The 26,391-nt window shown below is 44.6% G+C and overlaps 1 protein-coding gene across 5 annotated transcripts in view; it reads right to left on the reverse strand.

Moving 5' to 3' along the window:
• Tiam2 (TIAM Rac1 associated GEF 2) overlaps positions 1-26,391 on the reverse strand; it is a 237,636-nt gene that overhangs the window by 42,624 nt on the left and 168,621 nt on the right. For 4 of the 5 annotated variants that reach the window (XM_057758936.1, XM_057758956.1, XM_057758943.1 and 1 more), the window contains one exon: positions 6,009-6,112. In XM_057758936.1, coding sequence (XP_057614919.1) covers positions 6,009-6,112 — 104 coding nt within the window. Of the gene's footprint in view, positions 1-6,008; positions 6,113-6,262; positions 6,369-26,391 lie in introns of those variants that run through there. The other variant, XM_057758971.1, reaches the window with a different exon arrangement.

The following is a 26,391-nucleotide window of genomic DNA, read 5'->3' on the forward strand; positions in this document are numbered from 1 at the left end:
CAGAAGATTTGTCTGTTGTCCTTGTTCACTATTATTTGTCTTACCACCATCATTACCTATGCTCCCAAATCCAATTTTATGTTTAGTATTTCAGAACCTAATAAATCATTAAAAATCAAAAATTAAAAAAAAAAGGGAATGAAAATCTGATACATTTTATCACACAGGTAAACAAAGAAAGCATCCTGCTAAGTGAAAAAAGACCAGGCAGGACAAAACACAGGGTGAGACCTGTGTTCTGCCGTTGTCTATTTTTTGTGGACTTCTTTTTTTTTTTTTTTTAAAGAAAGGTTATCATATTACTCTCGAACTTGCTATATAGCTGAGAACAACTTTGCACTCCTGGTCCTCCTGTGTTCACCTCCCAAGTGCTAGGATTAAGGCATGCACTGCCATGCTGAGTGAGGTTCATATCATTTTGCTTTTATAGCAGGACAGAGAATTGGCAACTGAGAAGAAAGTTCAGGTGAGACCATGTAGTGGGAGCAGATGGAAAGTGACCCTTAACAGGGACAGAGTTGAAAAAGTTCTGGAGGCAAAGGGTGGTGACAGTGGAGGGTACCCTAATCACGTGCCATACCACTGAAGTGCACACATGAGCATGGTTAAAAAGGCAAACTATGTGAGATATATAGATATAGATACAGATAGATATATACACATGCATGTATATGCATATGTATTTTATGTTTGTGAGTATTTTGCTTGTATGTATGTCTATGTAACATGAGAGTGCCTGGTACCCACATATGGTTGAAAGAGGGTGTTGGGTCCCCTGGAACTGAAATTAAAGATAGTATTTTGCCATGTGGGTGATAGGAACTGAACCCAGGTCCTCTAAAAGAACAGTTAATGCTCTTAATTGCTTGAACATCTCTCCAGGCCCTTGTTGTGTAAATTTTACTACAACCAAACATTAGAAAAACAACAGTACAAAAACATAATAATTTAGCTTTGGTTTAAAAAAAAAAGTTAGGAATAGGGATAGTAACTGACCATGACTTTCCTGATACCCAAGGTTAGGACTTCTGCCTTAGATTTCTAAGCAGACTTCCTGAGGTAGGAATGACCCTGTTTTCCTTGCTCTTTAATGGCATGCAAGAAGCCAGGCTTAAAGTAAACGGGCACTGTAAGTCCTCACTTCAAAGGAATAAATAGGGCTGGAGGATGGCTCAATGGATAAAATGCAATCCCCAGAAACCACATAAAAGCCAATGGGGGCAGGGCACGTCTGTAACCCCAACATTGGGGAAGAGAAAAGAGGAGGGTCCCTGGGGCTCACTAGCTAGCCTATCTAGAATGCAACAGGTTCAGTGTGACTCTATCTCAGAAAATAAGGACAGTGATAGAGAAAGACACTCAACATCAACCTCTGGCCTCCACACACATATGAGCATGCATGGACAAGTAAACTCATACATGGACATACATCACACACACACACACACACATATGAGCATGCATGGGCAAGTAAACTCATACATGGACACACATCACACACATACGCACACACACACAACACACATATATGAGCATGCATGGGCAAGTAAACTCATATGGACACACATCACACACACATGCACACACACACATATGAGCATGCACAGGCAACTGTACTCATACATGGGCATATGTCGCATACACACATACTCATGCACACATATATGAACATGACTGGACTATTTAGGATGTCCTTCTATATATGTGTTGCTTTTATTTTATTTATTTATTGGTTGATTAATAAAGCTGTTTTAACCAATGACTTAGCAGAGTAAAGCCAGGAGGGAAATCTGAATAGAGATATATAAAGAGAGTAGGCAGAGTCAAGTGTGGAGTCCCAAAAATGTGAGTCTATTTCCATGTTAACCAAAGGTCAGAGAGCTGGAACTTTCCTCTAGTTCCTTCAAGGCTATTGTGCTTCCACCTCAAACAAAGGTCTCACCTAGATGTAGACCAAAGAGTTCTGCTCTCTCAAGGTTATTATCAACAGGTGTGGCTAATAGCCAAACTTTGTATTCCAGGCACAGAGAAGTAGTTATGTTCCTACCTCAAGAGTCTAAGGATCCAACTAAAGGTCTAGTTCCTTTATGGAGATAATGTTGGATTCCACCCAGGGAGTGATTTGCCTGCAGAATGTTTTGGTCTAGGGTGTGAGTGTGACTTGCTTTGTTCTAGCAACAGAATGTTTAACTGTGGTTGTAGCCCATGACCTTCAAATGGCATGTTCATTTCCTTCTATCATGTTAATGTAAGTTTTTGTCTTACTCCTGCCTTTTAGGGTCAGGGGTATTTTAAGCAGTTGGAAATTAAACACAGGCGAATTTCAGTACTCACTGGAATTCCCTCCCAATACCATCCTATGTGTTTCTCCATTTTATTATTTTCATTCACGTCTTCATATTCTTTACTATATTTCTAAATCTCCATGCCTCTTCCCTGGCAAGTACTTTTGTCGAGGCTGGCCCCCAACAATCAAGGAGACACCATGTAGCTGTCAAAGGAAAAGGATGCCAGAACCTTACCAACCTTACTAGTAGGCCATAGTCTCGTGGTGATACATAAATTAATAGAAATGGGTTAATTTAAGATGTAAGAGTTAGCTAATAAGAAGCCTAAGCCATTAGCTAATAAGAAGCCTAAGTCATCGGGTCTGGGCAGCCAGGAACAAAAGAGCAGTCTCTGATTACATAATGATACCCAATGTGGGGCAAAACTACATCCACATAAAACCTGAGAGAGCTTGGGAAGTAATTCTAGACACAAAAGAACAGAGTTAATCATGGCTTCTTGGTAGCAGCATCTTCTTGGGTGGACTCTGTTTGCTAGAGGCAAGCAAAGATGCAGATCCTTTAAAAGAAGACTTCCTGACACAGCATTAGCAGCAAAAACTGTTCAGCTTCTTTGAAAGACAGCTTCCTGCTTGCAGCACAAATAGCTCTTGTTCTTTTAGGAGGTCCTGCACTTAAATGGTGTCACTAGTTGCTTAATGTGACATAGACCTGCTGCATTCCAGGAATTGGGATGGTAAGCATGGCTCACAGAGGTGATAAATGTGCCTCTGCCATGTTGGGTGGAGCAGAGCCAACAGGTAGGGCTGAAGAGTTGGTCCTAGCCACACCCACCTAGCATTTAAAAAAAATGCACTCCTGGTCAGAAAATGATTACAGATATGCAATAAAGACAGATTCACACATAAAAGACCTCTAAACGAGTCACAGTGTGTTTTTTAAAAAAAAATGTATATAGACTTGGGAGAAAGAAGAAAATGAGTACAAACAGTTATAAAAAGAAATAGTTTTAAAAAATAAAACTCTTTAAAGAGACAGTAAAAGTAATATAAAAGAGATTAAAGAAAAATAACTCACATAAAGATGGAATATATAGAGAGAGTCTGGATTTTATATATTATTGTGTTTTTTTTTGAATTTTTTGATTGCAGAGAGACATTCGAATCTGGGAGCTGCTAAGTTAAATCAACGTGAAAGTATCTTGATTTCAAATTTTGAGTCTAAGTATATGTTACTTTGGAAATATTTCCATAGAAGATGAGAACCTATGGATTCCTTCCAGGCTAATGTGGTTTGATGGAACAAGGCTCCCTACGAGGTCTCCATGAACCCAAAAGAATACTTTGCCCAAAAAACAGTAAGAAGCAGTTTGGAGAAAACTATACCCAAATTCCCAAACTGATTGTTTATAAATGTTTGTTTTCGTTAAAGAAGATATGATATAAAGATGAATAATTTATAGTGGTATGGATCTTGGTCTATTAATATAAATTTAAAGCCAGTTTTGTTATGTGTATATTTTAGTCTTGTTTAAGGTACTGTGTTTGTGAAGCTCATTTAAAATGTAATGTATAGTTAAGAAATAGAGATTAATAATCATCTGTAATAATCAAACTTTTAATTATGTTAATTAGGCCTTCTAGATATACAGAGATATATTTCAGTTAAATATGTACTCTTTAGTACTTCAAAAGCTGACAGAATATGACATTTAAAAGGTTTTAAGAACTTAGACTTTTCTCAACAGTGAGACATGTCTGTTTCTGGCAGCACAGATTACTTCAGAGAGGTTGATGGGCACTGAAAAAACTCCTTATGGAATTTGCCTTCAATATGACAAGGCTAACCATTTGGGCAAGAAACTGCTCTTGCCTGGACTTCTTGATGTTTTGCTGTATGAACTGGACATGCAGGACCCACAGAAAAAAAGACTACTGAATTTGTCAAAAGAGGTGAGACAGTCCTTCGGGGTTCCTGCTTTATGAAAGAGTCTGCCAGACATTCTGCAGGACACAGAGAAAGTGACTGACAAACTGCCAATATAGGTGGAGCTATCTTTCAAATTTCTTGCTTTATGGAAAGATCTGTGAGATACTATGGGCCTGTGGGCTGAAGATTGATGCCCCAATGTTATAGAAGAACTTTGGGTGACTGTCCAGGCAGTGAGATGTCTCTGTCGATTCTAGAGTTTGGAAATTGCTTACAATGTACTTCCTGTTTATGTAGGTAATATTATATCCTTCTGGCATCTTTAATGGAATTGAAGACAAATAGTTATAGTTTTTCTTAGTTACGATAAAAGATAAATTAGATGTCAAACTTTACAGTCTCAAAGAAATACTGTAACTATAATTCTTGCTTGATAATTGTTTTGTATATTTAATTCTACTATGTTAAAGTTAAGGGCTGGAGAGATGGATCAGAGGTTAAGAGCATTGCCTGCTCTTCCAAAGGTCCTGAGTTCAATTCCCGGCAACCAAATGGTGGCTCACAACCATCTGTAATGGGGTCTGGTGCCCTCTTCTGGCCTGCAGGGATATGTGCAGGCAGAACACTGTATACATAATAAATAAATAAATATTAAAGTTAAAACCTTCCTTTTAGACAGAAAAAGGGAAATGATGTGGGATGTCTTTCTGTATATGTGTTGCTTTTATTGGTTGATTAATAAAGCTGTTTTGGCCAATGGACTAGCAGAGTAAAACCAGGTGGAAAATCCAAGCAGAGATATATAAAGTAGGCAGAATCAAGGAGATGCCACATAGCTGCCAAAGGAGAAGGGTATTGGAACGTTACCAACCTTACCAGTAGGCCACAGCCTCATGGCAATACATAAATTAATAGAAATGGGTTAATTTGAAATGTAAGAGTTAGTTAATAAGAAACATAAGCCATTGGCTAAACAGTGTTGAAATTAATATAATTTTTGTGATATTATTCAGGTCTAGGCATATGGGACAAAAAAAGAGCAGTCTCTGCCTACATAAGGGCAAGTGTACACATACATGAACATTCATCATACACACGCACACACACATGATCATGCGTGGGCAAGTGTACTCATACAGAGACATACACCACACTCACACTCACATACATTCACACACACACATGAACATGCATGGGCAAGTGTACTCATACATGGGCACATATCACACACAAACACACAAATAAATTTTCATTTTGGTTTTTCGAGACAGGGTTTCTCTGTAGCTTTGGAGCTGGAACTAGGTCTTGTAGATCAGACTGGCCTCGAACTCACAGAGATCCACCTGCCTTTGCCTCCCGAGTGCTGGATTAAAGACGTGTGCCACCACACCCAGCACAAATAACTTTTCTAAAAGAAGGAACAAACAGGTGTGGGTGTGGTGATATTTACCCGTAATCCCAGTGCTCAGAACTGGAGCTAAATGAATCACTGTGAGCTTGACACCTGCCTGAGCTACACAGTTAGCTCTAGACCAGTTCAAACTAGCTCAAAAACCAAAGCAAAATGAAACAAACAAACAAAAAATACGTAGACCAAACCAGCAACAACAAATCAAAAAGTACGTACACACACTTATATAGGGATTTCAGTATTTAGGACAAAAGGGTTTGCATCAGCTAGTGGACCCAGGAATAGGAAAATCCATCTTCTATATCCCCAACCTCAGGCACTGGTAGGAATTAGCGCTTGCCTGCCTGGCCCTTGGCATGTGACCTGGGCCGACATCTTACCCGAAATGTCTGCTCCGTCTTCTCCCTGTGGGACACCTGATCCAGGGTGCCATCTGTCTGACTCCTTTTCAGGCCTGTTGTGATATCAGGGACATTGCTGAAATCTGCAGGGGAAGACAACAAGGACAAAAGACACAAAGGTGTGGTCATTCCCAGTGAGCAGTAATGGTTGCCATAAGAGTTGACCCTAAGAAAAATAGAGATGAGAAGGAAATAACCGTCCTTAAAGATGCCAGTGTGCCTGTCCTACGCACACAGCCGGTGCCTGTAGGGGCAGATCTGGGCCCTTGCTGACTGACAGCAGCATTTTCAGGGGCTTCTGGAGAAAGAGAAGAGCATAATAATGGCTTCCCTGCCTTGTCACCTCTCCTGTTGTGGCACAAACCGCTGCACTAGGCTCTCAGCTCCAATAATGCCTTTGGACCAGAAACCTAACAGCAATGACCTTTGTTGGTAGCTCCCTATCTTTGGCTAGGAGAGAACAAAATTGCCAGGGATATCTTGGAAAACAAATGACGTAATACCACAGACACCACTGGCAAGTCACAACTTGTTCACTTGCGAGTGTGATTCCATTTCTGGCACCAACTGCAGCTTCATCCTGAGAGCAAACCCTTGTCAACCTCCTTGTATTGGTGGTGAGTCTTAAAGCCTACACTTATTATATATACACGCCAGCTTCAACAATTCTCTCCACTCAATTTCAAGTTAATGCAATTCCAGAGAGATGGAAAGACCTGCCTCTACACAAAAACGGCACAGGTTTTCCTTCCAATTCTGGTATTTGATAGACTCCCCCCTCCCCCCAGCTAGGAAAAACCAGATGGTTTCAGATCCCAGGCAGCTACAAGTAGTTAGACCATCTGAGTAAGTCGAGCTCCAAAATAAACTAAGTGACAATGGGACTGTCGGGCAGGATTGGGACAGAGAGCCACCGTAAGACCTGGAGATGCTCAGCCTTGACTGGTGCAGATACAAGGACTCAAGTCACACTGAAGACATCGTAGGGGTCTCCAGAATGCATCCCAGTCTTCTACAGAAATCTACAGTTCCACATTCTCTTTCTTCTTGCCTCTTCCAGCATCCCCTCCTACCCTGCATGGACACCAAGTCACACTCCAAACAGTTGTCACTATAAAATTAAGCAAGCCAGGTGAGATGGTGCCCATCACAAAGGCAGGAACAGGCCCTGGGGAAGCTCTGATTAGCGATGAAGGCAAATGTGTCTGGGACTGCCTCTCCCAGGCCCCTATCACTACATGAAGCAACCCCTCACTAGCAGGTCCACTACATGATAAAAGGAACACTGGGCAAGAATGTTCAACCTCGGTTCCTCCACTATGGTCACCTTACTCTGTTGTGTTCTCCCCTTTGGACAAGGGAGACCAACTTTATCATGAATACAGGAAAAATCTCCCTATTCCCATGGACACAACAACACAACAGTGCATTGCTCATCCATCCGTCCGTCCGTCTGTCCGTCCGTCCGTCCGTCCGTCCGTCCATCCATCCATCCATCCATCCATCATCCAATGTGTGCTTTTTGTGCACCGGCTATTCCCCATGAGACTATAAGAAGTGCTAGAAATGCAAAGATATGGAAGACAGGCTCGGGTCTGCTAATGGGAGGGTATAAGCGATGAGTGACATTGGGGAAAAGATGGAGCTTAAAAAGAACACACAGGGCTGAGAGGGACTAGAGAAAAACTCAATCTCCCTGCACATTAAAGGGTTTCATAAAAAGGAAATGCTTGACAGAGACTATAAATCTGAGGGATGCTTATTTGTCTTAAATATATAGGCAATAAGGCAGGGTAGGCAACAAGGGAATTCCATGAGTGGGAAGCAGCTAAGAACAGCCAAGCTGAAGTCAATCAGGGACTATGACGCGTGTGTATACAGAAAACAGTGCCTGAGATACAGGAATGGGAGGAGAGAAAGGCCTGGGCAGCAAAATAAATCAGAAGTAGATGAGGTAGAGGGATACAGATGTTTACAAAATTGGGTAAGAGCAAACTTTAAAAATTTCAATAAAATGGGCAGAGAAATGACAGCATTTGAGGAGGTGGACCCCACACAGCCCTTACTTCTATAAAGTGTGGCAAGATACAGAACGCAAACTCATCCGAAGAGACGCTAGGTTTAGTGTCTTCCGTGGTTCAGCTGATGGGAAACCCTAAAGAGGGCAAGGCATGGAAATTTCAAGCCTACTTTTGGCAAAACTAAGATACAACTGGATCTTCCAGCAGGAGATGGTCAGCGGTCAGGCCAAAAAGGTCTTCACAGATGTAGACCTGGATGTCACTGGGATACACCTAGTAACTAGTACATGACACCGCCCACATACATGACACCTCCCACAGAAAGTATAAAGATCCTCTTGAAAGGACCAAGGATTTCAGAGGGCTGCAGCTCGGTTGGTAGAATACATAAAAAGCATGCACAAGGCCCTGAGTTCAATCCTAGGAACCATATAAACCTGTAATCCCAGCAGCAAGGAGTTAAAGGCAGGAGGATCAGAAGTTCAAGGTCATCCTTGAACATAGTAAGTTCAAGGGACTGTCTCAAAAACAAAACAAAAAGACAAAAGAAAGGCTATGTCTCTGGAAACACCAATGCAAAAGATGTAGGAGAAATAGAGGCAAAAAAGTCAGAGAAACATGAAGAAAAATAGAGTAACATCACAGAAGCCCCACAACGGGCAAGTACATCGCCTAGGTAACAGAATCAGATTAGCATTCTGCTGCCTTCACCCTGTAAACAGCAGGCTCCATCAAGCACAGGAAATATGACACAAAGGTCGTACATGTTTTTATTCACATTGGAGATTGCGGCAGCAGCCCTCTCACACCTGGCAGGTGCTGCACGCTGGGGACAGAAACAAGCCTCAGTCTCCCGTCCCAGGTTCAGACCACACCAGGGCGGGCAGAGGAGCCCTGGAGCCTGAGGGGCCAGATGGATGCAAGTGAAAATAACATGGGAGGTGTGGGAGTGGGTGCCGAGCTAATTCTGAGTCACCCATTGAATATATTCACAAAACTTTGGAACTTATGGGAGACTCTCCTAGCCACCATGGGTCTCATAGGCTCATTGACTTCCTGAGACCATGCCACAGGTAAGGAAGAGAAAGGTGTGGCTTGTACCCAGGGACTGAACATGGATATACATCCTGTTAGGACCCTGTCCACTACAAGGAGCCCCTCCACCACCTTCATCTCCTTAACCGCAGAGAGCTTGTAGGTACTTCTGATGCTTTCTGTGAACGCAAGCCTGGGCAGGCTAGCCCATAGAAACCAACTTCATTGCACCATCCCCTGGGACCCAGAGAAGGGTGCTCTAGACATCCCCGAGAGCTGCCTCACCATCCAGATGTCACGAGGCACAGTGTATCTGAACACATGGAATCCCCAGGATGTCAATCATGAGCTAGCATTGTCCTGGAGATTGGCAAGACTCTTGGAGAACCAAGCTTGACACGGTTGATGGCTGACAACCTGCCTTAAAGAGTCTAAAACTTCACCAGTGACCTATGTGGCAGCTAGTATCGGTCATCACTTTGACAGATACCTAGGAGACGAACCTGTGGGCATGTCTCAGGGGGTTTCTAGATTAGGTTAATTGAGCAGGATGCCACACCCTGACTGCTGGTGGCACCATTCAATAGGCTGGGCAGAACAACGAGACAGCAAGCGGAGGACCAGCACTCGTCTCTCTCTGCTTCCTGACTGCAGAAGCAGTTAAGCAGATGCCCCGGGCTCTCACTGGCTGCTGACTTCCCACCTCGATGGGCAGTAGCTTCAGATTTCCCTAGGTTCCCTTTCTAAGGAGTCTTGCCACAGCAACAACTGGGGTAGTAACCTGTGCAACCCACACGGAGTGTGCCCTGTGTGCTGTTTCTAGAGGAGAAAGGGGGGGAAGTGCATTCTGGAAGAATAGAAAACCAGCAATAAAAAAACAGTGTAGGCTGGCCAAATCTGAGCGCTTGTGTACACAGCTGCTTAAGTATGCTGGGTACTGAATGCCTATCCAACCGCCGCACCCACATGCTGCCCACATCCTAGCAAGAGCAGCTAAAGTCAGGACATACATCCTAATTCTAGGTTTTACCTGACTGGGCCTTCTCATGCTGGAGGGGGTCCTGTAGGGTCACACTAAGTGTATGCTCCCGCCCACACTGCACCCAGTGCTGTCCAGGACCCATGACGGCAGTAATGAAAAACAGCCAAATTGTAAACCCATCAACAGAGCTACTTCCGCATGTGTTAAATTTATGCCCTTGTCTGTCTTGTGTGCCTAGTGGAAATCAAGTCTGGGGTGAGGGATTGCAAATTGAAAAGCCTAGCATTTAACATGGCCAGCAAGAGCTTCTATTTGGCAGGTGAGGGAACCGAGATGCAAAGAGCTACCTGAGCATCTACTCCTCCACATGCAATTTAGAGAGCCCAGCATTCAGATGGGTGCCAGGCACCGAGCAGTTACCAGGCACTGTGTCAGGAGCCAGCCGTGCTGACTTCATACTCAACTGCCTTTCCTCCTTGAATCAGAGGTATTTTCTAGAGGTGGACGACATGCCAGCCAGTCTGTCATGGAAAGTTATTGCCTCTCTACTATACCATATGCCCGCCAGTTCTTGACAGACAAGCAGGGAAAACACAAGTCTTTAGGTAGGCGACACCTAGTAATTCAAAGTCTTCCTTTGCTATGTGTCAGCACATGCCCCATTAGTGCCACTGGCAGCCTCAAATCCTTCTCAGTAAAGGGCAAAACCTGCGCTAGAATAGCATCTTGGGTACCAGTATAAAAATAGAAACGCCAGGAAATGCTGGAGTGAAGATGGGTCCCATTCACGTACGTGGTGGTTTTAATCTAAAGATTACAATTTTATCGCTTCCAAATCTGAGCTAGCACATTTAATATGCAAGACAGCATCAGTTAATGTGCAAGAAAGTAGGTTTCTCTGTTTACTTCCTGTCCTGTAAGAAGCAGTACCTCGTGTGAACCCTGATAGGAACAAGGAGGATTCTCTGAAACAGGGGAATAGGGGAACTCAAAGGGGACTTGTGGGCAGTGCCATCCCCATGGCATCCACCCTGCAGCTTAGTCCTAAGGAAGCCTCATTTGAGGAGTCAGCTGTGTTTGTTTTATATAGCTGGTATGTCCTATAGTCCCGGGTAGCAAAGGAAGAGGGCTTACATTCTTTCCAGCCCCTGGAAAGCTCCCAAGTGGCAGCTGACAAAGGTTAACGCCAGGCTGCTTGTGTCCTCAAGGACAGGAAGGAATGTAGGTTCTGGTTTGAAGTTGTCGGGTGAAACCTGTCTAGGACAAGACAGCTGAGTCTAGCGAGGGCAGCGAGCTAAGACCCACCCAATCCAAAAGTCTAAGAACGGTCCCTGGGTACTCAGGAGCAGCAACTACAAATGAAACTCAAGGAAAGACCCCAGATGGCATCCAGCACCGTGCTTCAAACAAACAACAACAAATGTAACCTGTAGGACAGTAATTTCCTTGCATTCTTGAGGAATTAATGATGGAAGTTGCTACAGTGTGAATGTGTAACCCAGAAGCCATGTTTGGGAAAGGACTGCCACTGACGATGCCAGGAGACAGGACCTGATGAGGTCCTCGGGATATGACATCAGTGCACCAGAAAATGACTCAGGGGTGTACACACTCTTCTGCCTCCTGCCACAGGGGGATGCAGAGGTCAAGGCCACGGGGTGGTCAAAGGCCCAACCTACTAATGTCCTTAGACTTGACCTTGGGTTTGAGCTTCCAGAACTCTTAAGTCGGTGTTTCTGCTAGAGATAACCCAGACTCCGGAATCACAGCCAGCGATACAAATCCCCCATATGGATGAGGGAAGCAGTCACAGCTTTGGACAGGCTCTGCTTCAATGTGGGGATGAGTCATCCTCAGTCGGAAGGGCAGGCAGGACAACTTCCGTTTAGTCCTGGAGACTCCACCACTGAACAACTCCCTTTCCAAGTATATTATAGTATACTGACTGCAATGCTGTCAGGTCCAAAGACCCTCTTTTGATCATGCATTTTCCCTATCCTGAAATAAAACTATATTATTAACTACCTCTACAATTCATAAAAGGCAAAGTAGACTGCCCACATATGCCACAAGGTAAAAAGAGTAAGTCAATCTGTAGCTTTTCAAGCTGTGATCCAATCTGTAAATGGCAGACCCAAGAACTCTGAAGGCCATTTTGTAGGCCACTCACGCCTGGCACTGCAGCGACACAGGGACCTGTGCCGGTATTTTATCACAGACAACTGCCAAGGTGTGATGGGATTGGAGGGGGGGTGCCAGAGTGATGTAACTCCTATAAGGCAGAACCTCTTGGCAATGTTCTCAACGAAACAAGCGGACGTCATGTTTCCCTTTGGTTACCGTATGCTGCGTGCTGTGGAGAGGCCAAGGCCCCTGCGGCCTCCAAGAGGTGGTTTACATTTACTTAGAAACAGCGCTAATCCTTGGCTCAGTTCCTTTGTGTTTTCTCCTCTGCCTCTTGATCTAGATCCATCTAGGAGACAGATCTCTCTGGGCGTGTTTCTAGGAAGTTTCTAGATTAATCTAGTCATGGTGGGAAGACTTACTGTAAATGCAGTTAGTACCACCCCATGGGTCAAGACCCTAGACTGTTTAAAAAGGAGAGAGGCAGCAAGCACCAGCATCCCTCTCTCCCTGCTTCCCAACTGTGGATGCAACAGGATCACCATGCTCCAACCACCGTATCCTCATGGTCACGATCAACTACAAGCCAATGCATACCCTTCCTTAAACTGCTTTTTTTTAGATATTTTGACATAAGAACAAGAAAACTAATACAATGAAAATCCCAAAAGCATCCTGCAACATGTGAGATTAATTTGAGTCCTGTGAGAGGTCCATCAGCCAGTGATCTACTGGCATTGACAGTTTGTGTGAACTCTGGTCTCAATCTGCATTGTAACCAGAGAAATCTTATCTCATTCAGTTCCTCTTTGTGCATCTTTTGCTTTTTTCTTCCTCAACTACAAATGCAATTTGAAGAGAAGATCAATATTTGAGTAAGTCAAAGCTGCCGGCTAACCAACAGCTCTTTATACATACAAAATTGAGAGTCCTCCAAGCCAGCCCAGCTATCCCACAGTTCCCTGATAACCTGGTGTATGAAAAGGTAGAACGGAGAACACACCAAATGTGGAGTCCATTTGCAAAGAATGCTGGGAAGCTCCTCCATTTTAGTTGGAAGTCTATGAGTTTTATATAACCGTGGCTATTTTTAACTAATTTAGATTCCCTGAGTTTTATTCAAGTTTTACTTTAAAGCGCAGTGCCTATGACACCTTTCATTAAAGACATTTACTGTGCTCTGCCGTCCAGGCAAATATTACTCACCAATTGTCCAAGTAACAGAATGGCAATAAGATACTTAAATGAAATAATAAACACACGTTTCAGAGGCTGAGAAAAATAATGGAACTGACCCCGTTCAGTGTTAAGGAAGTCCTGACCTGACTGCCCAACCAAAAAACCATCATTTAATCCCACATGTTATTATTACATAAAAACTCAATCTACTTATCTGACTGTGATTTAAGAGTCTGTGTGTGTGTGTATCTGTCTCTCTGCCTGTCCATTGGTCTGTGTGTCTGTCTATGTGCATGTGTTTTGTGTGTGTGTCTGTCTCTCTGCCTGTCCATGGGTCTGTGTGTCTGTCTATGTGCATGTGTGTGTATGTTGTATGTATCTGTCTCTCTGCCTGTCCATGTGTCTATGTGTCTGTCTATGTGCATGTGTGTGTGTGTTGTGTGTATCTGTCTCTCTGCCTGTCCATGTGTCTGTGTGTCTATGTGCATGTGTGTGTGTGTATGTTGTGTGTGTATCTGTCTCTCTGCCTGTCCATGGGTCTGTGTGTCTATGTGCATGTGTGTGTGTTGTGTGTGTGTATCTGTCTCTCTGCCTGTCAATGTGTCTGTGTGTCTGTCTATGTGCATGTGTGTGTGTGTGTGTATTTCTATGTGTGTGCAGGTGTTTGTGCAGGGGAAGGTACACACATGTGTGAAGGCCAGAGGTTAACTTCAGGTATCATTCCACAGGTCAACATTTGTAAACAACAACAAAGTTTGTTATGAAGAATGATTCTCTCACTAGCCTAGAATTTCCCAAGTAGGCCAGCCTGGTTGACCAGCTAACCCCAAGAATTGGCCTGCCTCTGCCTCCCCAACACAGGAATTGCAAGCACACACCACAGTGGCTAGTTTTTTGGGGGGGTTATTGTTGTTAGCGGTGATGGTCGTGGTGGTGGATTTTTGTTTTGTTTATTTTACATAGGTCCTGGAGGTCAAGCTCAGGTCATTATGCTTGCATGGTAAGCCTTTCACCAAGTGAGCCATCTGCCAGTCCCTCCATTTCAAAACTTATTATTATTCTGTGTGGAGGACATTCCAAACAGTCGTTTGAATGTCACCGTGAAGCTTGCGGAGAAATCGATTCTACCACTGCATACATATCCTGCCAGAAAAATGTAAACTGCATAAATCTCCCAAGTCCACTTAACCTAAGGTCACAATTCAACAGACAACACTATCGACAACACAGCAAGCACTGGTGTTGGACAAAAGCAAAATGCAGGCAGTAAAACTTGTTAATAGCAGGCTGCCAGGATCTGACCCAACTCCTGGTGACAAATCTCCTTGAGTCACAGAGAAGAAGCAAGGCCAACGTTTGCAGGGTAGCAATGGGCAGCTGGCTACTGCCATGCTTCGGGTAACACCCGGCCTCCTCAGAAGGACGAGAGAGCTGAGGAGGCTGCTTTCCCTCGGATGCCACCTTGTTCTCCAGGTGTGCGAAGACAGTGACTTGGGAGCTCTGGTGAGGGAAACGAAGGGAGTGGGGAATACAGGGAGTACTCCCAAAGTACCCTTGGTCCCACCAGACAGTCACACTGTCTGGGATACAACCAAGTGACAGCTGATTCCATTCAGGGCATGTGACAGACGGACAACACTATATCCCAGTCTCGGAAACTCATTCTCCCTTCCCTCTTATCTCCCCCCCATCTCTCACCTGGGGTTTCACATAGCCAGAGCCCGTGGTTACAGACGTGAAGCTAGGCACTGCTGAAGAAGGGTCTTATGCACGGTAGGCAAGCACCCCGCCAGCTGAGCTGTATTCTCAGCCCAAAAGATTCTCGGTAAAATGGATTTTAAGTCCAAAACTCTCAACTAGTTATTTGTAAAGATCCCGGGAAAGAAACCTAGTCAAAAAAAAATCTGTAGGAGGAGGATTGATGCTGCAGGGAGAGGGGACAAGGCATGGCCATTCCAGCAAGAGCAACTATTTATTCTGCTGCATAAACCAGGGTAAAATAAATGGATTATTATTCTGCTGTGAGAGGAGAAGCTGATTCATGCTATAATATCAGTAGACCTAGAAAACACGGTACAAGGGAGGAGAGGGCAAAACAGACAGTTTCTAGGCAAGAACTGGCCTGGCAGGCTACTGAAGAGAACAGATATGACGAGCTACACATGGAGCGACTCTATTCACATGACATGGCTTCCCGGGATGGAAGGGGTTGTGGTCATACAGTTTCATGAAGACACCAGAAAGAAATCAAAAGTAAACCATTCGGTGTGTGTGACATCATGCTTTTCAAAGGGGGGTCACGAATCAACGCAGATGATACAGGAGACAAGCTAGGATTCATGGTGCATCTCCTGCAAGGGAACACTAAGAACAAGGCACAGGAAATGTGGCCACATTGTTATAGGGTTAGTGAGGGTCACTGTTGTTAGCATCCTGGCACACCTGGCTCTGCCCCCTGGGGACCTAGCAGAGTGGTCACCCCTGTGTCATGGCTACATGCAAGGCAGGCTGTCTCTTTAACAGATGAAACTCCGCCTACTTCTTTCTTTTTTCTCTTCTTCTTTTTCTTTGCATCTCTGTCTCTGTCTTTCCCTCCTTCCTTCCTTCCCTCCCTCCCTTCTTCCCTCTCTCCCTCCCTCTCTTCCTCCCTCTTTCCTTCTTTTCCCTCCTCTCTCTTGCTCCTCTCTCTCTCCTCTCTCTCTCTCTCTCTCTCTCTCTCTCTCTCTCTCTCTCTCTCTCTCTCTCTCCCTTCCCTTCCCCCAGTAAAACTTCCCAAGTTCTGTAAGTTCTGTCTACATGGCATGAGCTCTCCCTGGCCAAGGTCTCTTGTGCACAGAATCATAACAACTATGAACCATCAAAATGGCACAAGAAAGGATATTTTGGAGCCATCACTGTAAACAATGGGATCTCCAACAATTCACCGCCAAGAAGAGAAATCCCAATCACCACCAGGCAGGTGGTTACTGACTGTCATTGCTAGCTAAGACAGCAAGAGCCACCACCACCCGTCCCACCCACTGCATCTGCCATACAACCAGGTGGATTACAACTAGGCTTTACATGACATTTTCCATAAAGGAAAAGTTGTGAAAAAGCAGACAATTCCCACATGGATGGACAAACAGCGCCATGGTGTCCTCTGGGACTGACTATGACCTTGTCCAAGTTACCAGTGACATCATGTGCCCGTGCCTTGATTTACCCAGCTGTGAGAGCAGGATAATAACATGTCTCTCCTCCACCAGACTGCGCGGGGGATAATTAGAGCTCCTGGGGCCGTGTGATCTTTTCATGGAGACAGCCTGCTATTATCATAGTCTTAACCAACACCTCTCCCAGTCATCGGGACCTGGCATTATTTAAAGATGTGAAGGGATTTGTAGCAAGACCAAAATACCAATGTTTTGCTTTTTTGACTTTGTAAACTTTTATTAAACATGGGCATTGTGATAGAAGTTAAATTGTTCCTTAAATCCCATTTAATAAATGAACATTAGAGCTGGGGAGGAAAAAGTCCTAACTGGCTTCCCCGTGCCTCATCTGGAGAGAAGGGAACAGGAAATAGAGGGCTGTGTGCACAGTCACATATAACAAGGCCAGAAGCTGGGACCAGGCGTCCTTGTTGAAGATCTAGAGCCCTTTATAAATGCTGCTACCATCAATTTAACTCAAACACATGCTCAAATTTGACCCACCCTGGAGATAGGGAAGCTAACGCTCCTTTCTAAGTATGGTTTGGGTTTATCTGTGATACGGCAGAAATGGCAGGGTAGACATGAAGAGCAGCCAGTCCAGGTCGCATTGGCTTACTCTGAGGAAATCCGCTGGCAGACGCACAAGGCCAGACCATCTGGTTCTCTGCCAGGCACAGCCACGAGCCAGCATGGAGTCCTCCATGTGGGATGCAGTTCACTGCAGATGTCCTGAGGTCACCTCCCCACTATTTCATGACATCGGATTGATAAATCTGGAAGCCTTTGCTGACCGCCCCTACAGCCACTCTCATCAAGAATGCCTTAACGTCATGCTGACAGAGTTCTTATAACTGCATTCACCTCTGCTTTCTGAAGTATGCAAACGCACATGGCATACACACACACATGCACATACAGCACACATAATGAAAATTCGATTCTAAAAGGAGTCCTCAAAGCCTTCCTGTCACAGTGCCTGTTTACTCACTGTAAACATGTAGCGACGGAAACAGAGGCTGCAGTGCCTCAAACCCCTCATTGTCCCTCCAAGTTCCTACTGTCAAGGGCTTTCTCGGTCATGGGTAAGTGATGGCAAGCACACACAGCAATTCTGCAAGGCAGCAAACTGACTCCTATGTCAGGCAGATAGGGCGCCCTCAGGGCTCAAAACACAAAGAGCCTGGGCTCTCTCCCGACAGCCTGGAGGCAGCTCCCTTCTTCCTATAGAACGCAATCCTAAAACAGAAGCAGGCATAACTACAGTTTCTACAAACTTCTATTCCTAAAACAAAAGAGCCACTTTTCATCCATACCTCATCATGTACACCTGCCAGAAAAGGTGGTCCTCTCCTCTCTAATGAGTACATTCTGACCTCCTGAAGATCAAAATGCAAGCGTGTAGCTAAGGGTTCAGTGGCCATGCAAACCTGGTGATGGGCACTCAGGTCAAGAAGCCAACGTTCCTCCTCTGAAGCCCCCTCTGCTCACCATGTTTGTCCAGTAAAAATGGTGAAATCTGGGGCCTGAAGAGGTGGCTCAGCTAGTAAAGGCTTGCCACACAAGCATGGAGACCTGAGGTCAGGTTTGCCAGGACACATACAGCAATAGGAGCTGCATGGAGGGTTGTGTGGCTGGAATTCCAGCACGGAGGAGGTAGACAGCTGAATCGCTGGGATGAATCAGCAAGATCCAAATTTAATGAGAGATTCTGCCTCAAAAGACAAGGTGAAAGGTAAGCAAGGAAGACATCTATCTTACATGCACACTCACGTACACAGATGCATGCATACACTACATACACACATGATGGAATTCAATGAACTCTCAAAGACTTGTGCTAAATTCTGATATAAATATCTGCCCAAAATTCACAGAAGTTTAACATGCTTATTCCTCTAGAGAAACATGAAAGTCAGAATTAGATACACAAATAGCAGCTGGCCAGGGGTGCGCTGGAGGGGTAAGTAGGCTAGGCCAGACAGCAATTAGCTGCTGTTGGGAACCCCAGCTTCCACAGCCAGCACATGGGAGGCCAAGAGCAGGGACCCAGAAATACTGCTGGCATTCTTCTCCCCGTTCTGGGGGTCAGTGGGCCTGAGTTCTTGGCAGTAGACACACAAGAGAAATTTCCTAGGCCTATTTCCAACTGAATGAATTCAAAGCTACCATCAAATCACAAATTGAGATGATCTGAACTATGCCAAACCTTTTCATAACAAGTCAAAGATGCAATGAACTCAGGAAACTAGACATCAAACTAGCAAATAATCCAATTTTAAAAAATGGAGTACAGATGTAAACAGGGAATTCTCAACAGAAGAATCTCTAATGGCTGAAAGCCACTTAATAAAATGCTCACCATCCTTAGCCATCAGGGAACAACTCTGAGATACCATCTTACACCGATCAGAATGGCTAAGATCAAAAACACTGGTGACAGCTTATGCTGGATAGGATGTGGAGTAAGAGGAACATTCCTCCATTGTTGGTGGGAGTACAAACTTGTACAGCTGCTGGGGAAATCAGTATGGCAATTTCTCAGAAAATTAGGAATCTATCTACCTCAAGACTTAGTAATACCACTTTTGGGCATATATCCAAAGGAGGCACACTCAGACCACAAGGACATGTGCTCAACTAAGCATTGTTCTAATAGCTCAACTAAGCCAGGACCTGGAAATAGCCTCGACGACCCTCAACTGAAGAATGGATAAAGAAAATATGGTACATTTACACAATGGAGTACTATTCAGTGCTTAATAAAAAAAAGTGGCATCTTAAAATCTACAGGCAAATGACAAAACTAGAAAACAATCATTCTGAGTGAGGCAACTCAGACCTAGAAAGACAAACATAGTATGTACTCCCTCATAAGTAGATATCAGACATAAAGCAAAGGATAACCAGTCTACAGTCCACATCCCCAGAGAAGCTAGAGCCCTCATCCAGAAACAGATGGAAGCAGATGCAGAGATCCACAACTAGCCACTGTGTTGAGCTCCCAGTACAATCTTGTAGTACAATCAAAGAGGGAGGATCAATAATATGAACAAAGGGGTCAAGACCATTATGTAGAAACTCACAGAGTCAGCTGACCCAAGCTAGTGGGAGCTCACTGACTCTGGATTGACAACTAGGTAACTTGCATAGGAACAAACTAACTCCCCTAAATGTGATGTGAGAGCAAATGATAAGTTGCAATTGCATTTCCAAAGTTTACTGACTCCCCAACCCTTGCACCCCAATAATCAAATGGAAAAAGGGTTGGTTTTAGCTTACAACCCTCAGATGGTCCATCCCTAAGAGAAGTCAGGCTGGAAACAGAAGCTGATGCAAAGGCCATGGAGGGTGTTGCTTACTGCCTTGCTTCCCCATGACTTGCTCAGCCTGCTTTCTTATAGCACCCAGAACCACCAGCCCAAGGGTGGCATCACCCACAGGAAGCTAGGACTTCCCACAGTAATCCCACAGTAATCTTCAATTGAGAAAATGCTCTACAGACTTGCATAAGGTCAGTCTTATGAGGGCGTGTTCTCAGTTGACCCTAGCTTGTGTCAAGATGACACACTGTCCTGCTTCACCCCTGATCTTGTCCCTCTTTCCCTGACCATCTCTGTCCCTTCACATTCCTTACGGTGTTTTGTATGTTTACTTGTTCTCTGTTTCCTTGGGCTGAGACACAGCCAAGCTCCTTGTGCGTGAGGATTTCCATCAGCTCAGCTCACTGTTTATTTCCACTGCTCTTTGTCAGCAGGCCTTGTTATTCAACAGACACCCACTACTGTTCAATAAACACATGAAAGAGAAGAAGAAAATAAGGAAAATTGGTTGGGCGTGGTGGCAAACACCTATAATTAATTCTAGGATGGAGCGGGGGTGAGGGGACAGAGAAATACAAGGAGATCAAGTTCAAGGTAGGTCTAGAATACATAGCAAATCACTGTCATAATAAACATGAACTAACACAAGGGTGGGGGGTCTATTTTCCTAAAGACATTGGTTTCTCAGTAGATTATACTTCTACTGTGGTAGGAAGTCACACGTCTCATTTTACGGACCTAAAGGTGTAGATGGAAGTTTCTGTCTCACCTGGTCCCACAGCCGTTCAGTCCGAAAGAAACACACAGAGTCTTATATTATTGATAAACTGTTTGACCTATTGTTCAGGCTTATTACTAACTATCTCTTACAACTTAAATTAACCCATAATTCTTAACCATGTCTAGCCATGTAGCTTGGTACCTTTTCCCAGTAAGGCATTCTCATCTTCCTTCCTCTGTATCTAACTTAAGAATTCTATTTCCAGGGCTGGAGAGATGGCTCAGAGGTTAAGAGCATTGCCTGCTCTTCCAAAGGTCCTGAGTTCAGTTCCCAGCAACCACATGGTGGCTCACAACCATCTGTAATGAGGTCTGGTGCCCTCTTCTGGCCTGCAGACATACAGACAGAATATTGTATACATAATAAATAAATATTTAAAAAAAAAAAAAAGAATTCTATTTCCAGAATTCTCCTAGTCTGGTTGCCCTGCCAATACTTCCTGCCTGGCTATTGGCCAATCAGCATTTTATTAAACTAATATGAGTGACAAATCTTTACAGTGTAGAAGAGAATTGTCCCACAGCATAAACTGAAGTTCCTGAATTCAGTATTAAGCACAGGAGTTGATTCCCTCAACTTAAAGGCTTAAACCAGAAACCCTCTGAGCCAAAGTATTACATCACAGATTCGACCTCAAGCAATAAACAAAGCTAGTGTTCCCTTCTTAGCTACAAGTATGATTCTCTGCACTCTAAATAAACCCTTGGGATATGTAATAGGCATGGGTATCTTATATATTCAATCAAGTAATCACTGGGTGGCTTTGCTTACATGCCTGGTGATGCACTGATGATAAAAGACAGGACAGTGCCCTCCTGCTGCGGGAGGACAGAGTGTGTCAGCCAGTGTCTCTGTACTGTCACATCATTACTGTTCATGGGGCTGCCAGAATTTTACACAGTCCCTGAGATCGAAGGAAGCAGTACAACTGTAGACAGTGACTATCTCCACATCCACCTCCCACCACAGAATCTCAAGGGTAGGACTATATGTTAAATTTCGTATTTCTGCATGAAACCCAGGGCTTGCCACATGAAACCAAACTGACTATCTCACAGCCTGGAGGTGAGACCAGCAAGGGCAGTGGGCCAAGCTCCATCGGGAGCCACAGAATCCGCCCCTCCTCTATCGGTAAGCAGTCTTTGACTCGTGGCTCCACATCTCATGGACCTTTATTTCTCTCATCATATTTATTCTTTGACTCTGACTGTTCTGCTTCCGTAGAACACTCCATATTTGCAGGCCAGCAAGTTAGGGGATGGACATTAACATAACCAAGACAGTGCAGAACGGCAAAACAGAAGGCTACGGATGTGGCTCAGAATGCTCGCCTAACATGCATGAAGCCTCGGTTCCATCCCCAGAACCTCAAAACTCCAGGTGTGAACACACCTGTAATCCTTAAAGCAGGAAGCATCCCAGCATCCCCAATGTTTACACTTCTCCAGATCAGGAAGAGAAAGAAACCAAGAACTAACCCTGGAAGAAAAACTCAATGCTCAGGGCACAGCAAGAGAAACTTACCTACTTATTTAACACACAGTTTCGTAGCTCTTCCTACATATCAGGCACTACTACTACTTTCCAAATACCAGCTTGTTAATTCATAAAAGTCCTAGACCCTTTTAGTGTCTAAAACTAACCAGAGAGGTTAATTGACTTTCCTGGGAACACAAAGTCAGGAAGTGGATGAGCCAAGAATCAGGACTTGCACATAAGCTGCCCAGCTAATATCCTCGCATTTAACTACTGTACCCACAGTTTCAGTGAGCTTGGTCATCACTGTTTAGCCTTTCACATTGCTGGAACTGTATAGTATGCACCTATATCACCAATCGAGAAAACTGATGATATTGTCAATAGCGGAACTGTTGGGGGAGGGGCAACAGGGAGGAGCAGCAATGAAGCAATCTGGAACAGAGGTTGGACACAAGAGTCAATGGAGAGAGACTGGCCAGCCCTGAATTGCAGGAATTTATAGAGAGCTGAAAGAAGTAAGCCCATGTATGGGCTCACTGAATTTGAATTTCTCATTTGAATGAGAAAAGACCCCTCTAGGCTCCCATGTTTACATTGAGTCTCTAGTTTGTGGTGCTATTAGGAGAGATTCAGGAGGTGCGGCCTCACTGGAGGAAGTATATCCTGGAGGCAGGCTCACCCTCTCTGCTTCCTGCTTGCCTTTGAAGACTTCAGTTCCTTCAAATAGCGGAATGAACTAGAAGAGGATTCATCTTCAGGCCGAGGACCAAAGAGGAGCAATGAGGGCAGAAGTGGGCGAGTGTCACTGGAAGCAACTGTGGAAGAGGGAGGACTGATTCTTTTTTGTGTGAGAACAGCACCACACTTTCTCTTTAAAGGCTTCCGGGAACTACACCATTAGCGACCTGGCTTGCCTGTGAGACCAAGCATGGCATCGTAACACTCAGAGGCCTCTTGAGAATGGTAACAGCCCACAGGTAGCTCTTGGAGACTTTACTCGTGTAGTGTATAGGCATCTGATGTTCAGGGAAATGATACACAATCAGGTTTTGCTAAAGATGCTGGTAAACTTTCTTAGCAATTGTTAGCCACTTATATGTATATCCAACTCATGCCCCTACTGAGCTCTCTTCCAGAAGGGAACGTCAGTGAACCCAATCCTGGGAGGGCTTCATGCAGCAATCACACAGCTGCTCTGATTTCAGCATGGCAACTGTCACATCATCCCCAGAGAAGTTCACAAGAAGAGTTGTGATCAGGAATTAACAATTCTTGATGACCCTTGGCAGTGAAGTTACAGTGGTAGACATTGTGGCAGGTACATTCCAGAGGCTAAGGGGCCAGCAAACATGTCCCATATCCCCCAAATGGCTAGGGAAGGTCAGGCAGTTCTCAGCTCTTTCCTAGGCTTCCAGAATTCAAGGTTTCACAGCCTGGTCCCAGCAGAACTACCAGTGTCTTTCCATGGCCCCGTCTTCAGCCTCTGCATATTTGTTTGAGATTCCATAGGAAACACCTTTACCCACTGATGTGGGATTTCATTGGTCAATAAAGAAACTGTCTTGGCCCATCTGATAGGGCAGAATTTAGATAGGCAGAGTAAACAGAACAGAATGCTGGGAGGAAGAGGAAGCAAGCTCAGACGCGATGCCACTCCTTTCCATAGCAGATGCAATGAAGCAAGCCGCCAGGTCAGACATGCTGAATCTTTCCCGGTAAGACTGATGCTACACAGATTATTAGAGATGGGTTGATCGGGATATAAGAATTAGCCTGTAAGGGCTAGAGTTAATGGGCCAAGCAGTGTTTAAATGAATACAATTTGTATGTTGTTATTTCGGGGCATAAGATAGCCAGGCAGCCATGAGCCGGGCTGTGGGAAGAGGCCCACAGCTCCCACTACAACCCACATCTCCCCCAATGCCCACCACCACTTCCAGGCCTGGCATCTTCAAGTTAAGTCTGAGAGGTACATTTCCCCCAACTCAGCCCTCACAGAGAGAACTGCTCTCTATTCTCCATGTTTCCTATTCATTTTGGGGTATCTTAAGAATATCCAACACTGGCTAGTCCGTATCTTTGTGACTGTAAAATGTAACAAAAGTTGAACAAGGGAAGAAATTAGACAGTGAGAAAATGGGAATCAAACTCGCAAGCAAAACTCAGTCTTAAAAGGGATTTTGAATCCATGGACCTCAACTCTATACCCTCAGTTCTACACTTGACCTTGTCTAAGAAGCAAACCATATGTTTGCATCCTTGGTGTGCTAAAAGCTACCTTCAGCACAGACAGAAGGACCTTGGCATTCTGAGGCCGATGTTCCAACTCTGGCTCTAGTTAGTATTTCCCAATTGGATTTTACTTTTTAAGAAACAAATACACTCTCCATTCTGTAGGGACACTGCTATGTTCAAAATCTGGGATCTGGGGTGTTGGTCAGATGGACTCAGTAATAGCAGCTTTACACAGATACAGTGTTCCCAGAAATCATTGCTGTTGGTTACTCTAAACAGTTCATGGAAGCCAGACTGCCCTCCCACTCATAGACAGGAAGGAAGTGGACATGGCACGGTAGTAGAGCTGGCTCCAGTATGGTAGACACATATACTTCCAAGAACAAGTCGCCCTTAAGAACAAATTCGTAAGCCGGGTGCAGTGGTGCAAGCCTTTTTCCCCAGCACTCGGGAAACAGAAACACTAAGATCTCTGTGAGTTCAAAGCCAGCCTCTGAGTAGTGAGGTCCAGGATAGTCAGAGCTACACAGTGACACTGTCTCGAAAAAATTTACATCCAAGTGTCTTCTGATAACTTAAGACTCTCCACCACTCAGATACCAGTTCAGCACGAGTGATTCAAAAGGGGGCCAAGGAGCTGACCGAACACCTCTGGCTATAGTCTGTGTCTAGAAAGCACTGGCTGTATCTAAATCCAAGTAGGAACATGGGTCTCTGTTTGCCTCCTGCTAAGGGTGCCTCTGGCCCTCAGAGGACCATAGTAATAGCTGTTTGCATGGAGAAAACCATGGGGGAGTCTAGTGTTTGCAAAAATCTTCGTTCACAAACTTTATGCCCGGGAGGACTTTCCAAAAAGCTGCTGAGATTGCTCAAGGGCCAGCAAACACCGGAAAAAGGAATTTCATGCATAAATCACAAAAACAGCACTAATAGGATCTGAGCACAAACAGCTTGGAGACGCCCAACTCCTTCAATGGTGTCCTTGTTGGGTCAAAAATAACACCGGCCTCTTTGGGGGAATTCCAATGATAAAATTAATTCTCTCTGTAAAAATTCTTTATTAGCATTTCTACTTGGGTCAAATATAGCCTGTGGGCATTTGCTCTCCCTGGAATGGGTAACTATTATGGAAATTCAAATATGTACGGCAGAAATCAAACAGCCATTCATTCATTCCTGAGGAGTCAAAGGTGCTTCACTCAAACACGGTGGCCCTATGGCTTCTGCTCTGGGACCAGAGTCATGAGAGCAAGGCGACTCCCAGTGTTAATAGGATCAGTGTGTCCTTGGCAGGGGCAAGGACCAAAAGAGGAAGGCTAACCAAGTGCCAGCACTTTCAGAGAGTTCGGGAGGATGATGGCAGGCTTGGGCTCGATCCCTAACTGATGGACACCCCGAGATGCCAGCCGTATTTAATAACTATGTGACACATTATCTCACTGGGTCCTCAGAACCCCAGCTTAGGGGGGCTGGGGAGAGAATGGTACCACTACTCATTAGAGACCCTCCTCCTGTGGAACAGAGACCTAGTGACTCAGAAACGGGCTTGATCTAACTGTCTGCAGGAGGTGCTCTCACACCAGAACCAGGAGTCTGAGAGGTGGAAACAGCAAGTTCACAACCACACTCTGCTTCACGTGGTTCCCCACACGGGTATTTCACATGGAAGGAACTATACTGGCAGACGTTTCAGTCATGGAGCTTTGCAAAGTTCTGAAATCGGCCCGTGAACTACAGAGTTTGCTGCTTCTGAGAGACCAGTCCTCCTGACAGAAATAAACAAACAACAACAACAACAAAAACCACCCTGCACTGTGTTCCAGGACCCAAACAGAACAATGCAAATGGATTCACCTTACACTCCACTGACTAACATCATAGTCTCCCAAGACTGGGGTTTATGCAGGCTCATGCCTGCCATCGGTTACAGGCAATGTCAACGCTGAATACGGCGAAAGGTTTTTGAAAGAGCCTGTAGTTTTAAAGACTATTTTGTGCAAGAAAAAAGA

Source organism: Chionomys nivalis, chromosome 2 (assembly GCF_950005125.1).
Source record: "Chionomys nivalis chromosome 2, mChiNiv1.1, whole genome shotgun sequence".
Taxonomy (NCBI): Eukaryota; Metazoa; Chordata; class Mammalia; order Rodentia; family Cricetidae; genus Chionomys; species Chionomys nivalis.